Source organism: Dendrobium catenatum, unplaced genomic scaffold, assembly GCF_001605985.2.
Source record: "Dendrobium catenatum unplaced genomic scaffold, ASM160598v2 fragScaff_scaffold_253, whole genome shotgun sequence".
Classification (NCBI taxonomy): domain Eukaryota; kingdom Viridiplantae; phylum Streptophyta; class Magnoliopsida; order Asparagales; family Orchidaceae; genus Dendrobium; species Dendrobium catenatum.
Genome location: NW_021318715.1, coordinates 20,689 through 37,247, shown reverse-complemented (window position 1 = coordinate 37,247; position 16,559 = coordinate 20,689). Strand labels below are relative to the sequence as shown.

Below are 16,559 nucleotides of genomic sequence, written 5' to 3'. Positions count from 1 at the left end.
TCTGTCAGCCATGTACTGTATTTGTAGATGATTGTTTTGAGGAAAAGAAAAATATAGATGATTTGTTCCGCTGCATTTGATGTTTCATGGTAGCTCTGTGTTTGTCTGTTTTTGAGTTGAAATATTTGGAAGAATCAATTCCGAAGCAAATTCCAAAGCCAGATCCTGGTCTGTATGTTCGTTAAGCTGGTCGCGGCCCGGAGCGGGTGGGATCCGTCTCGGGTCGGGTCGTGACAATGATGGCCTGAGACGACGGAACCATTAGATCTTGATCGGGTCCATCATCCATTCCCCACCATCATCTTTAAGTGAAAGATGGTGAAACTTCTATTTTTAAATATCAATTCTCCAAATTCTCTAATACCCAAACCCATACTACTACTATATGTCTGATACTACATAAATACGAATATAACATATCTGATTGACGACTAGCCTTAATCGAAACTTCTCTCTCGTTATCGGGAGGGGTAATTAATTACTACAGGGGCTTGTGCCTACAGAAACCAGAACTCAGATCATAAAGTCCTCACAAAATGAGTGTCAAATCTCTGGGTAGTGTCTTATCTACAAATTCATCTGTCTTCCCAAAATTTACCTCAGAACTTAATCCGTTAAAACTCCCCCGAAAAAAAACAGCAAGGGAGGCCGGGGCTGAATTTTCGAAGCCCACATTGCTATCAGCTTCTCTTACTCAACTAGCCATAAGAATGATGATGATAATGGATCCTCATTCTACGGGTATGGTAAGAAGAGCTAACAAGTTTCAAGGCTATCTAACTTAATAAATTCAAGTAGCCTTGATCAAGGAGATCTTCTCAATTGTTAGAAAGGCCAAGGAAAAAACTAAAGTGATGACCCTTACTCAAAGAATGCATCAAAGAGAGACGAATATTATTGCCAAAAACAAAATATGATAATTTTCTTTTAACAAATCTATAAAGCGCAAAATAAATACCGAAACTTTTCTTCTCTTTTCTTTGATCTAAGCGTGCACCTTATTTATTAATTTTATGAAAAAAAAAAAAACCATTTCAACCTCCCTGTCAAGCATCCGTCATATCCACGATTTACTCTTCTCCCCAATTCCTCCCAACACCAAACTATAGCACAAACATCCCTCTCACCTTCAACTTTCTTTCCTGAGAAACAAACCCATCACACCTTGCACATTTTTCTCATCGCCCCTTTTCGCCTACTCTCCTCATCTCTCTCCCCCTCCTCACGTGAGCAATCCCTCAATTTCTAGTCTCTTTTACCCAACATCCCTCTATCCGCCTCTCATACCCGAACCAGCAATAACAAAAGAAGAAGGGAATCACTTCAACAACTAGCGAAAGAAGGCATCAATGGTAATAGCGGCATGTAAAAACAAAAAGAGGTAGTCAGGTGTACCTTTCTCCTCTTAAGCCTTATTTACCTGATCGCTCACCTATTTGCCTCAGCATGGCTATACGAGCTCCTTGGCCCAAAGCTCTCCTCTCTTGCATGCTAGGTCCCTCTCGCCAAGCTCCTTTGTAATGCAAGCCTTGCTAGAAACCCCCACTCGCATCTCTTTCCCTTTGCTGGCCATTCTCTCTCACATGTGACCTCGAGCTTCTAGCAGCCCGCCACCTACACTAGTAACTCGCATAATCTGTCAAACTTACCTTCTCCTTCACACACGCTACCAAGCCCAATGACCTCATACCTGCAACCCAACGACCAACCTAAAGCCTGCAACACACTCTTCCTTCTTTGTCTCCATCTTCCTCAACCAACCTGGTGAACCTCCGTCTCAATAGTGTACGCTCTCCCTTTTCTTCCTTGCTAAACCCTTACAAACCTTCACAACTCCAGACAACAGCCTCTTTGTATCTCTTTTCCACCTCTCAATCTCTCTTCCTCACTTCCACTTTGTCTCTCTTATTCTCTCCCTCTATCTCTTTCATAGTCTTATTATTTCTACACCTAAATCTCTCTTCATTTCTCCCTCTAAACCTTCCACTCTCTAAAAATAAAAACAAATAAATAAACTTAGAGAAGTGTTTTCCTCCCCCTCCTCCCCCCAAAACAAAAAAAGGAGAGAAAAAAAAGAAAATATTAAAGAAAAAAAGACTTGTGTATTTGCTCTAGTCAAACTCACCACAAAAGTTCCTTCGCTATCAACTTCATTAATGGTTGCTCTCGTCAAACTCACCACAAAAGTTCCTTCGCTATCAACTTCATCAATGGCGCCACTTGCGAGAGATAAAAATGCAAGAAGCAAGCACGTCGCGCAGCAATATAAGTACCATGTGTGTTGTTCAAATAGGAAAGTTTATAATTAGGTATTGTGCACACTATTTCAACGCGACAAATATATCGATGTATGCTTACATGCATGTATTGAAGGCTTATACATGTCTTTTTAAGCATGATAGTATGAAGTCCCCTGGTCGCGGTGTCTTAAGACACCAATAATGCATGTTTTTTAAGCATAGTGGGAAGGCCTAGCACTCCCCATAAATGCTTCCTATGAGGAGGAGATGCTAAGAGTGTCGAATTTTTAGTTGACCAGCTTGCAAAAGACATAAAGTGACAAAGAAATGAACCTCTAGGCCACTTAATGTTACCAAAAATGAAAATGATATGACAAAATGAGACAAAATAAACATTCAAAATGCAATGTTGTCAACTTATAAGAATATAATTTAACACAGATAAGACATACACAAGATTTACGGGGAAATTGGTAGCCCGCGTGAATATGAGCTCGCTGACTTCTCAGATATTATTAAATCATAAACTACATATGCACTAAATAAATAAATAAATACAATGACGGATAATTGAGAGCCTCTATTGAAAGGCAAGAACACCACTCCCTATGGGATCTACTTAAGAAAAACTATGTATTAAATTCAAGTAAAAAACATGTAATAAACACTAACAATTATTCGCAATCGGGTCCATAAAGTAAATTTACAAGCATTCAAAATGCAGCCTGGTAAAAGCTCAACATGGAATTTATGCACACATTCCAACAACAAAATATTAGAGCAAATAGTTAAATACGAGAATTCAATTTTTTTGCTGCCAAAATTTTACATGAGGCAACTTCAACTCAAACATGATACTTGAAAAATCATACAGACACTTTGAAAGGTGTGTGAGTGCATTGAAAGTTGTACAAGTGCATGAAAATTAATGCAAACACATTAAAAGTCATGCAACTATATCGTGTAAATACGCCTAAATGCATGTAAGTGCATCATTTAAGTGTATCGAAAAACATGCAGACGAATGCTATTAAAAATTTTACGTGAGGCTATCTTCAACTCAAATATTATACCTCAAAAATCATGTAGGTGCTTTAAAAGACGTGCAAGTATAGCTTGCGAGTATAATGTGCAAATGAAACTAAAGTGTGGCGTGCAAGTATAGCTTGCGAGTATAATGTGCAAATGAAACTAAAGTGTACAAATGCAAATGCAAATGGGCAGAAAATTATGCAAGCATATCATTCAAACACATCAAAATGCATCAAGTGCATCATGCAAATGCACTAAAAAATGAGCTGCGAACTGCATGCGTTCTCTAAGAGATACATCAAATTGCTCAAAGTCAAAATATTTGTATATGCTCCAATAAGCATGTGAAATAAAATTAATGTTAGAGAATGTTACACAAGCTAAAAAAAAAATAACTCGATTTTTTCTCACTCCAAAAACTATGCAGCTATTAAAAAAGAGACCATTTTGAAATTTTACAAAAATTTCTTTCAAACTTAAATCTACCAACAAATTGCACGACGTCGTCGAACTGGCTACCTTATCGATAGGTTGTAAGTCTCATGTTTCAAGTCTGATTCTCTATGTCACAAAGCATAAAACTATGAGTTGTTTTTTTTTTTAATTTAAATAAGTCCATGGATTCCAACAAAAAAAAACACTCACTTTCAAAAAAATGCAAATTCTCAACTTCAAACCAATAAGTAAATTCACCCATAACCTGATCCTCTCTATATGGGGGTAAAGTGGACAAGGTCATTAATGTCCAAATAAACTTAAATGATATTACAACATTCAAACCCAATCCTCTACCAGCAAAGAAAAGGAGTAGATAGGATTCCAAAAGTTAAATGCAATAAAAAAATACCCTTAATGATGGCCATGTTGAAGGTGAGCCTCAACCAATTGGGACTCTATTATCAAAATACATCCAAACTCTAATAGCAAATCATTTGGGCTTAAATCCAAATAAAATATAAAATTACAAATAAATTTATATATGCATACATAAAATATGTATTTAATCAAGCAAAATCTAGCCTTAAAGCATAAAGCAACAACCCCATCTCTACAATAGTTTGTAGGGGGTGAAAAAATTATGATTAAAATCAGCTCACAAGAGCTCGCAAAAGGTCAATGATACATTAAGTATATCACTACTATCACTCTCAAAAGATCATCCGCGAGAACGTGACATATATCCTCAAACTGAGTGATTTTGTCACCAAATGGTACCACTAAGTACCATAGCCTTATGCCAATTGATTCGATTGCAAAATAATAGTATTAAATTATAGTCATGCCCAAAGCCCGCAAGTTCTCCAATGACCCCAAATTCCTTGAGTAGTGAATCATATAATGCCATTAGATAAGACACAAAATTCTTTATTTGCTAAGGTCAACTTAATATTATCCCCTTAGAAAACATTCAGCCCAAGTTATATAATATTCTCTTAGACGACACAAAACATGGCTATCAACAAAGATCTTTCACTCATGTTGGGTTGACTATCTCCATTGATTAAGTAGGCTAGGTGCATGACAATCTAAGACAATGAAACTATGGTATCTTGATAGAATTCATCATCATTTTTCGACAACTCGCTTTAAGCAAAAAAAAGTGGCATGTTTCTCAACTCTAAAATTAAAGATCGCTATAACTATAAGCTAAGAATTTTGCATTTATTGAGTAGCCTTAATTGAACGTTCCCTCTCGCCATCCAAGGAGTAATTAACTATGAGGGCTCATGCCAGTGAAAAAACTAGAACCAAATCCTAAATGAGGGTGAAATCTCTAAGTAGCATTTTATCAGCAATCCAATCTGACTTCTAAAAATTTGATCCAAATAAACTCTTTCGGAAGAGTCGGACACAAATATTTTAATACCACAATACATAGGTGTGAATGCTAACCACTAGTCTGTGATGATTGTGTTGACTATTCTTTGAAGTGGAGTCTGCTTAATAAACTTGCTTTACTCATGTGGTTGTAGCGAGCAAGGTGTAACCTCATATTTCATTTTTATTGTAATGCTTTCGTTGTGCAAGGGTGAGTAGGAGAAAAAGATCTTACTTCTCATATTAAGGTGCATATACTAAATTTCATATTTTGACAACTTGGGTACAATAATAATTATCAGGTGAAATTTTATGGGTTAGCAAAATTTTATGCAAAACTAAGAAACCATGTTTATCATACTTTTGGTATCTATAATTTGAATGAGTTATGTTGAGAGGCTTTACTTTTTGAAATTGCTATGCATGGTGTTATTGACTGCTCTATAGCGTGAAATTTGTTGGCTAGGTTACAATGTGTTTTCATCTTATAGTCTTATAGTCTTAGTGTTTGTTTGATTGTTTCAAGAATAAGATTGTTATTTTTGTAATACTCACATACAGTTGGTTGTTTAAATATGTGAGGGACGGGAACATCCCATTTCTTTATCCGGTGGTTTGTAAATGAATGGCTGGATTAAGCGGGACTTCATGTTGTGTATGCCTCACTTCATATTTGATAGGCATGATGGGTCTCTATCATGTGTTTGAAATGTACATTTGATGTGTTGATTGTATGTAAAATTGATCTGCATTGGACCTACACCTCATTTCGATTAAGCTTCTTAATTAGTTGGGCCAATGGATTCTTTCATTCAAATGGCTTCTATAATACTTGAACTTATGTTTGACTCTTTATGCCAATGTTAAAATGAAAAATAAGCTTTGACGTTTAGGTATGTGTGTAAGTTCTATTGTCTATCATTAATTCAAATTGATTTGAATTTCATGGACGAAATCCTTTTAAGATGGAGAGAATGTAATAACTCAGAGTTTAACTTTCTTAAATTGAACTAATCCAACCTTATTTCTCCCCAAAATATCTCACTTCCCTTTTAAGCATGTGAATTACGGCTCCAAGCATAACAAGCAAGTGAGAACAAGAAGAGAACTGATCACCACTAGTAATATGCCTTCTTTGATGGTGACCTCAACAAGGAGATCCCTCCTAGTCCAAAGCTTAGTCGATCATCGCAACAATGTGACGCTAGGGGTGTCAATATTTGACACGACTCGAAAATCTGACCCTAAAATTTTGGGTTCAGGTCAACCCATTTGAAAAATGGGTCAAGTTTGGGTTTCAAATTCTGACTCGCGGGTTCGGGTCAACCCGAAAACTCGAAATCAACCTGGAACTGACCCGTTCATCATAGGTGTGCTCGTCTTCGCACGTTCGTCCTTACGGTTTGTCCGTCCGCAGTTGCGCTCGTCTCCGCTTGCCCGCTCGTGCAACGTCCTTGCTTTTCTCACCCACCTCGTGCAGTCGCGATTACCTGTGCAATAGCGCTCAACCGGGTGATCGGGTCAACCCGAGTTAGGGTGCATCAGGTCCGAGTTTGAATTTCAAACATGTTTGTCTAATCGGGTTGAGTTCAGTTGAGGGCAGGTCATTTTTAGGTTGGACACGAATCTAATCCGAAAACCCATTTTGACACCCCTATGTGACGCCATTCATCTTCAAAAGCCTTGCAGCGAGAGGGTAAATGTGAACTTGGAGAGGATAAAATAGCTCAAGATCCTTGAACTTTTCCTCAACCTCATGTCTACATTTTTTTCCCTCAAAGCTTAAAGCTGATTCGCACTCCTAAAGCAAGGAAGCCTTCAGCTTCATCTCTAGCTCCGTCGTTGAGGCACTTTTGTAGGTTTCAAAGTATAGCTCTTGTTTGTTATAATGAGGATAAGATGAATGGAAGTGTTAATGTTGACTTCTTCCTCCTCCTCTTACACCATCATCTACTCCCTTCTTTGAGAAGCTAGAAAAATTTTCAACAAATTTTTTGGTGGTAATTTTGTGATGCTTTACTACTAAAAGTTGGTGCTTGTGTGATAGAAAAGTACACCTCAAACTTAAGAAAATATTCTATAAGTTATTGGTGAGACCTGCAATGTTTGATGGCGTGGATGTTGGCCATTAAAAGAGAAGAATAAAATTAAGTGTTGCAGAGATGAGGATATTCAGGTGGATGAATGGATTTAGTCTTAAAGATAGAATGCGGAATGAGTATATATGTGAAACGATTGGAGTGGCTATAGTGGTAGATAAGATTAGAGAGATTTCTCTTAGATTGTTCGAACACAGAAAACGTCAGCCTTTCGATGACCAGGTTAAGAGTAAATGTATTGGATTTGGCCTATGTTAAGAAAGGCAGAAGTAGACCTAAAAAGACTTGGCTAGAAAATATCAGAAATGACCTTTTTTATAAATTTAAATTAGAAAATTTGAGTGTACTTGGGCTTGAAGGAGATTATTTGTATGCCTTATTTGAACATACAACAGTGTAGCTTCTTGATAGTAGATTACATTCTCTCATGTCCTTTGGAAGTTGACTACTCTTTTGGCCAAACCGTATTAATCTTTTTGTTATTACTTTGTGTTTATTACATAGTTTAAAATTGCGCAATAAGAGGCGCGCCTCTACGCAATTCTACCCAAAAGAGCCTCATTGCTTAAGCAATTTTGGGACTTGGTGGGGCTTACGCCTCATGACTCCTGAGGCGCAATTGCACAATAAAGGGTGAGGCATGCGCCTCATGGAGTTGGGTCCTACACACTTAAGTTGTTAATAAAAAAACTAAATTCTTCCCTTTCTTCTTTCTGCCTACCCGAACTGAACGAATGAGCCACAGTCCGCACGCAATCCAAATGCCCTAGCTTCCCTCAACCGGCCTTCTTGCCGCCTCTCACGCTGGCAATGTTGGGCAAGTGTGGCCTATGCCATATTGAGCACAAGACCCTTAGTATAAGTGCTACAATTAGTGGATGGTGAGAAGAAACCAGTCATTGGTTTTATATATAATGCAATGAATAAGGCAAAGGAATTGATTGCACATAACTTGGGAGGAGAGGAGGCCAGTTATAGAGAGATTTGGGATATCATCGATGCTCGATGAGAGGTCCAGTTACACCATCATCTATATGCAACGACATATTATCTCAATCCTCAATTTCAGCATTCAGAGAGGAAATAATCATATCCAAAGGTGAAGCTGGGCTTGTACCATTGCATGGAGCAGCTGATACCGGACCAGTCCACCAGGGAGTTTGCAGATTTAGAACTTGTTCTATTTCAGAATAGAGAGTGATTTTTTGATCTGCAAGCACCAAGATCTACTATTGTCAAACGCTCTCCATGTAAGCTTATTTTTGCAAAGTATCCGTACATGCATAATACTTTAATATGTCAAACGCTCGCTAAATGGGTCTTATTGAAAATAGTTGAATGGTGGATGCAATTTGGTGATTCCACCCTTGAGTCATAGAGTTTTGAAGTTAGAGTTTTGAACCTCACTTGTTCTTCCTCTCGGTATGAGCGAAACTGGAGCACATATAGTCAAGTGCAAACGAAAAGAAGAAATCAACTTTCAACACTCAAAATGAACTCTCTTGTGTATATTATGCACAACAAGAGATTGAGAGATAAAAGGTTGAGGAACAAAGGGTTGAAGATGATGAGGACCCTTTGGTGTGTGATTATGTGGTGTCTGATAATGAGTGGTTCATAGATGATGAGACAGATTTGTCATTATCAGACTTGCAGCTAGAAGATCTAAGTGTGGATGTCTTGAGGGGCGAAGCAGATCAAGCGGGCACATCTACTAGTACCACACCACACACATCCATTAGTACTGTAGCACAACAAGCAAACAAAGGTATCTCACAATTTATTATGTGCTATTATATTTAAAATATATACAATTAACAACACACTAATCATTCTTATTGAACAGGGAAGAGAAAAGTTGGTAACATTGAAGATGATGAAGATTTAACATTCATAGATACAATTGAAGATGAAGATGCCTCACTTGAAGACCCATTTAGTGATGGGACATGATTGGATTTTAGATGTTTTATCTTATTTGTACTTTGGGAGTTTTGACTTTTGATAGACTTCAATTTGTAGTTTTGTACTTTGAATTATGCTATGAGATACATATATTGCATCTATTTTATTGTTTTCCACTAAGTTCACTTCTCATTTAGATGTTTTTATTATATCATAGACTCTTACTGTTATTTACCTGCTAGAATACTTAAATTCTCATTTACGCAATTTTTCGTCCGTGAGGCTTACGTCTCACATCGCCTCAAGGCTTAAGCTTCGCCTCACGGATGAAAAACGCATCAAGGCTTTTTTACGCAATTTTAAACCTTGGTTCATTGTATTTGTTCCTAATAGGTGCTTCCTCATAAGCAAGTAGGTTTTTCCTAACACACCATCCAGTATCCTTTCTATTATTCCACTATGTCCAACTATCTACTACAATCTATTAGCATCCGATGCCAAGTCTCAACATGCAAAACAGCTACTATATCACAAAATTGTATTGTATTTTTTTAAGAAACCTCCAAGAGCAATGACATGAGAAAACTTAAAATACTTTGATAGCCTTATCTTTAAATTTAAAAAGGGTGTTCTTAGTGCATGGGCTTCTTGCCAATGCAAGGTCCGATAAAGTGTTGATATTAACATCTTATATCTTAATTGCAGAGAGAACGTTTCCATAATTAAGACTTAGAACCTCCAAATTATAATGGAGTCAGCTAACCAACACACTATTAATTATTTTGAATGAATATAAAGATAAATTGAATAAATAACAAAATCACAATCAACAATGCAAATAAATTTCATTAGTAAAATACATCGGACATTGCACTATGCAAAAAAAAAAATATTAAAAAAAATTAAACCCAATTATTCGTACTTCAGTTAAAACTTATTCGCAATATAAGAGGCTTATTCCAACATAAGTAATTGGAGGTGTAGCAGCGTTACCAATGAGCTGTACACAATTGGTTTCCATGATTCTAACTTGCGACTCCAGGCTAACAATGGATGCAACTTAATTATTGTTGTAGGCAGTTGTCCATGTTACTATAGCCAATAAACAATCCAACTTAAAAGAAAACCATTTGTTATGAAAAAAATAATTAGTTTAATTTTAGATAAAAAAATCCCAAACAAATAAAGAGGCAAACCACTCAATAAAAATAATGATTGCAATGAGTATCTGATCAAAAACATCTAAACAAGAAGTTACCTCCCATATGATCACGGATCTATCATTGGATGAAGATGCTAAATATTTTCCCTCATGAGAGAATTGTAGGCACCATACTTCATTATCATGCCCTTGCAATACCTGCTTCAACAATACAAATTAAATAAAGTGATAAACTATGAAGAATTATAACAAAAAATAAAAGAACATACATAAATGAGCTTTAAGAAAGATTTATAAGAAAGTATTAAAAATATTGGCGGTGTTTACTTTAACTTCTAGCAAATTAAAGTCTAAGAAGTTTAGATCCCCCTAGCAATAATTGGAAAAACAGGGCATCAAAACAACAGAAAAACAAGTTAAAGGAACATTTTTTTTTTTTGCCTCTCATTCTACATCATGATTGTATGTTCATCTGGATTTAACAACTTAAGAAGTGTAACCATTGCATTATGATGCCACCAATGCACACGTCCATACTCATGCACAAAAATATTATTTCTATGACTCAATTCTCTGAATTCAAAGTCACAACTGAGACAACCTAACTATTACTCCAAGTCATCCTCCAGGTTATGATAGCATAGGATTATCTAAAAGTATTTTCGATCACGTAGAGGAGGAACACCAACAATACAAAATGAAACAAAATGTTTCTACACAAAAAGAGCAAAGCCCTTATTACCTAAACTCGACAACTAAACTTCTATTTAACATATCATTACTTCCATAATTTTACTAGGATTGTTTTATACGTCTTATGTTTTACCAAAAAATACGCATTCAAGGTAATTTAAAGAAATATAAACTAAATATCATATCCATTGCTTGTGTCAAAAAACCATTGGCACTTTATATGCCCATTCGCTCACAATCCTGCTCTATAAACCACTTGATTCATGCCTTGCAAATTTCTTTATGAAGAAAGATATGAGATACAAAAGAAGTGGAAAAATTCAATCTTGTTCATCTTTGTTTTCCTTTTGCATCAATCTTTTCATCCATTTTTTCTCTCACTTCTTTAGTTTCCCTAATTCCCAATATTCTAATGGCCATTAAGTTCAAAGTCTGTGTAACTTGGCTATTTTCATACATCAAAATTTTCATTGTATCCCACCATAGTTTTATGCTTAAATCATGCTTAAGTGATCATGTTAGAGAACAAATAATGTAATCGATAATTAGTGGATATTAGATTGCTATTAGGTTATTAGTAGGCCTTTATATTTTCCTATATGCTCTAAACAAGCCTTTTAGGAAAAGTTAGGGAAGAAGAAAGCAAAGATGTGAAACTACTAGAAAATAAATAATGTAATGAGTATTTAATGGGTATTAGGTTGATATTAGGTTATTAGTGAGACTACATGTTTTCTTATAAATTATAAACAAGTCTCTAAGAAAGAATTAGGGCAAAAAGAAAGCAAAGATGTGAAACTCTTAAACTTTGACCCATCCCCCTTCTCTCCCTAAAGCCAGCAGTTATAGGCATTGTATATCGTCTAAAGCCTTCCCCTCCATCTACTAGGAGCTATAGACATGCTTAAAATTATCTAGTTATCCTACATAATGCAATATTATTATTATTTTCCCTGTGTTTTCTATGACTTGAGAGTTGGATCGTAGCAAATGATGGTGCTGTCATTGAACTTGTCATATTTAGTAACACAGTCACACATTCATGTTGACCAAGTCCAATTTAGTGAGATGGGCCAAGTTGCTACTAATTTGAGCATAATCATCTGCATTGGCCCAACTAAATCAATGGTTCATTGAAACAAATTATCAATGAGCAGACTCATAAAAAAGTTGTAAACTACAAGTCACTAACCAAGAACCCGACAAATGGTAACCATCTAAAAAAATAAGCCAGCAATGCCCAATTAACAATACTAAAACACCAATACCAAATAAACATACTAGGATGTTAGTGTCAACTAAGCAATATTCTATTGAAAGTACACAACTTGCAATAATTAACAATAGTATGTGGTCAACTAAGACTCAGTGATCATTTTTTATCCACAGTATCCAACTAAAAGATACTTATTCATAAAGTAACCCGCCTTCCAACAAGCATCACATTCAAACAATCTACATGCCTAGCTATAAGGACATTAGATTACTCAAATGATAGTAATTTCTTATATAGCTGAGTTAAGCCTATAAATAGGGGGTTAGGCATCCTCTATTTTGGTCCATCCCACCCCTACCCTGAGTCAAGCAACATCCTCCCTTCATTTGTGTTCAATTCGAACTCAATTCTCACTCACAATCCTGGCAGGCCTGCCTACAATTTTAATAATTTTTGAAGGACAAATCTACTTCCAACACAAGCTATCTATATTACTCTCAATTGCTTTTACTTATATGCAGAGAAAAAAAAATCAAGCAGCAAAATCAATAACAATAATTAACAAAGAAATGGTGGCTTCCTTGACAAATGCATATCAGGTCAATCTGCCTGAAAAGTTAGGAGTGCATTTGGAAATAACTGCATGCAGGGGTGAACAGGGTGTGGAGCTCATCAATAATGGTAAATCTCATATTGAATTAGTAGGAACATAAGACAAAAAAGGTCTGGCAATTTTCTTGGAATGTTTGGCATAAAACATGAAAGCAATATGTGATATAGCACAACATATGAATACAAGATATCCATGAATTTTATAAGGATTGGAGTACAAATGTGCAAGCAATGGCAAAGCCAGATATTTTTCTTAGTGGAGGCACAAATTGATCATTTTAAAAAATCATTATTTTCCAAGAGATATATGTAACTCTAAACCCTAAAATTTTGAAGGGGCACACATATGAAATATTTTTGTGAAAATTATAATTATAAAAGTAAAAAATACGACCTATATAAAGTTATGTTAAAATTTGGAGGGTATGTGCCCTCTCAGGCCCCCCTTAATCCACATTTATGTGCATGCCAACTAACCCATATACTTGCACATTAACATGTTTAAAAAAGAATATGAACTTATGCAAGTACCATTAGTAAGCATTTAAAATTCACATATTTGCACCACATAGTGGGATAAAGGCTTCTTGTTATTGTTATTGTTGTTGTATGATTGCACCATTGTTTATTATATATTATTTTTAAGAAGTGTTGAGCCAAAGGGGACCAGACAGACCAATGGTCAAACTCATTTTCAAGCCAAAAAACTTAAACCTACGATCGAGAATCAACCACTTGTTGCTTCTACATCAACATATTTAATGGAGTAAACCCAATAGTATAGCATGCCTAAACAATCTTCTCATCATGTGCAGCCTCTTCATATCATTGATCACTCCCACTCAAATACAATCAAGTATCATGCACTAAGAACCTACACAATTATGTAGATCTGACATCAGATCATCAGAGTCACCCACTCTTGAACCTTGTTCAATCGTACTGGAGGAGCCAAGTTTCATGGGAGCCACAAATTTCATGAACCGTCTAATCCCAAATATTATACCACTTATTAGGGTGTGGAACCACTGAGAATTGAAGTTGGGCCAAACACACCAGGGATTAAACCCATTTATAACCCAAAAGCTTGAGCCAATGGATATTGGTAAATCTGATGTAGGACTACAATGCTTGCAATGGTTTTGTTAAGAGCTTGCACAACTTATAGATTAGAGAAATAACAAATATAACTATTAGCAAATAAAACGATGAATTAAAACGTAAGAGCGGTCACTTTCGTTTAAGCTAAGTTGCATATCAAGATATTTGAATTATCAAAATATCGTAGGAAAATAATATCATGCAAAGTAGTAGCTTTCAACGAAAATCCCTAATCTAACAATAAGATTTAGAAAACAATGAAGTGCACTCAATTCCCTACGTTTACTAAGCTCGGCAGAATCGGGCAAACGCGTCCTTTATGACTACAATCAAATCACAAGAAAGGATTAGACGTTAAGAAATACGAGAAAAGGATATTAGAAAACCTTCGTTAAGGATCGGTTGTAATCCTCCACTCGACGGTTCCAACTTGTTCTTCAATAGCCTCGACCAAGATATCCAGGATGCGCTCCACGTATTCTTCTACGGTGTGGTCGATGCGCAGGTTGATATCGAAGAAGGTTGAATGCAAGATGCACACGAACCCTTGCTCATCATAGGAGAGGTCGTAGTCAAGATCTGGATCGACCATGCATTGGCTTTGTGTTTGTGGTGGTACCGACGGCGCCTTCAAAGCTCCTAGATGTCTTGAGAGAAGAGGGATCCTCACAAGAGTAAGAGCTAAGGAGAGGAGAGGGTTCAGCCAAAACCGGGGAGCCACACGTGGAGTTAGGATTAGGTTGAAGGGGATATTTAAATTCAAAATCTGAAATTTATTTCAGATTTTGAAATTAAGAGAGGAGAAAATTAAGAGGAATTAACTCCCCTAAATTGGGGAGGGGAATTAATGAGAGAGAGAGAGAGGGGGGGGGGGGCTGGTGGCATAATAAGGGATGGGGATGGGGGTTTATTTCCTAAATCAATCATTTGGTTTTGGAAATAAATTAAGAATTGTGGGCTTTGGAAAATCGGCCCAGGAGGAGTGGGGAGATTTGGAAATCTTTCCAAGAGAGAAAAGGGAGCTTTAGGAAACAAATCCCCAATTCTCTCCAATAGGGGTCGGCGGCTATGGGGCTTAATTGTGGGAGGAATTAAGGGGGGGAGTCAAATGACCGGCGGCAAGGTTTGGGAGAAGGGGTTAATGAGAAGACAAGAATAAAGAACCACGAACCCGGCCGTCTCCAAGGTTGGTGGGTGATCTGATCTCCCTCTCCTAGGGATTTCTCTCTTAAATGCTCATACGATCTCACAAAGAAATCACAAGGGAAGAAAATTTACCATTCATTCATTCATTGCTTGAAAAGAAGTATAATTGGGCTATAAATAGCCTCTTACAATTAATCAAAATATAAATGACTACAATGCTCCTAGGGCTTACATACGACCTCCCTTACTAAAAGGGTACAACGAGAAAGATAATAAAGCAAATACAATAAGACATCATAAATAGTAAAATGCATCAAATAAATCAAAAATACGACGACCCAATTGTGGTCGTAGATCGACGGTCACGTCTCTGATAAACCTTCCACAATCTGATATCCCCATCATTCACCCGGGATGGGAGAAAGCTCGACTCCGTCGAGTGTCTCTGGTACTCTTGTAGATCTCTAATGCATCTGGGTCAATCTGCTGCAACTCCTCGCGATCCAACCAAGTATTCTCTGACTCGGGCTTTCCTTTCCACCTGATTAAGTACCTTCTTCGTCCACCTTCCCTTCTGGATATGATATCATCACTTAGGATCGAGTCCACCTTTTCTGCCATGGGTGATTTGGGAATATTTGGTAGTGGATGTAGGTTTGGGTTCTCACACGGTGGGGTCACACAAGGTTGCTGTATGAGTGGATTTGATGGGTTGAAGTCAGGACTTTCATAGGACCTTCATATGCAACTAGATCTTCTATGTTAAAAGAGGGATTGATGTTGAATTTTGTAGGCAGATCTACTACATAAGCATTATCATTGATTTTCTTAAGTATTTTGAATGGTCCAGCACTGTTAGCATGCAACTTCTTAACTGTTCCCTGCGGGAACCGTTCTGGACGAATCTGCACCATCACGGAGTCACCAACCTCAAAAGTTTTAAATCGTCGTTTTCAATTTGTTGTGCAATTTCTTTATAAAGTTCATGCAAATGATGATGCAGACTCAGAAATTCTATACATATAACACATGGGTATAAGGTCTAACGGCTGTCTAGGTTTGAACCCATATACAATTTCAGAAGGACTTAAGCCAGTGGTTCGGTTAATAGAATTATTATAAGCAAACTCAGCAGTAGGCAAAATGAAATATTAGTCCTTAATGTGCTCGCCAACCAAAGACCACAACAAATTACCCAAACTCCTATTAACTACCTCGGTTTGGCCATTCGCCTGTGGGTGAAAGGCAATGAAAAATTATAATTTAGTGCCCATTTTCATCCACAGGATTTTCCAAAAATAGCTAGTGAATTTCACATCTCAACCCGATACAATGGTTTTGGGTAAACCATGTAAACGGATGACCTCATTAAAATATAGCTTAGCAATGTGAGAGGCATCGGATGTTTTGGAGCAAGGAAGAAAATGCGCTATTTTGGAAAACCGATCAACAACAACACAGATGGCGTCGTTCCTATGAATCTTCTTGGGTAGGCCTAAGATAAAATACATGCTAACATCCTGCTAAGGGCAACT

At 36.8% G+C, this 16,559-nt stretch overlaps 1 protein-coding gene across 1 annotated transcript in view; it reads right to left on the bottom strand.

Annotated features, from left to right (window-relative positions):
- LOC110099736 (WD repeat-containing protein 26 homolog) overlaps window positions 1-14,470 on the bottom strand; it is a 35,368-nt gene extending 20,898 nt beyond the window's left edge. The window contains exons 1-2 of the mRNA XM_020826990.2: window positions 14,309-14,470; window positions 10,353-10,454 (exon numbers count right to left, since the gene is read on the bottom strand). Of these exons, the coding sequence (XP_020682649.1) occupies window positions 10,353-10,454; window positions 14,309-14,470 (264 nt within the window). The remainder of the gene's footprint in view (window positions 1-10,352; window positions 10,455-14,308) is intronic.
- Window positions 14,471-16,559: the final 2,089 nt, after the last annotated feature.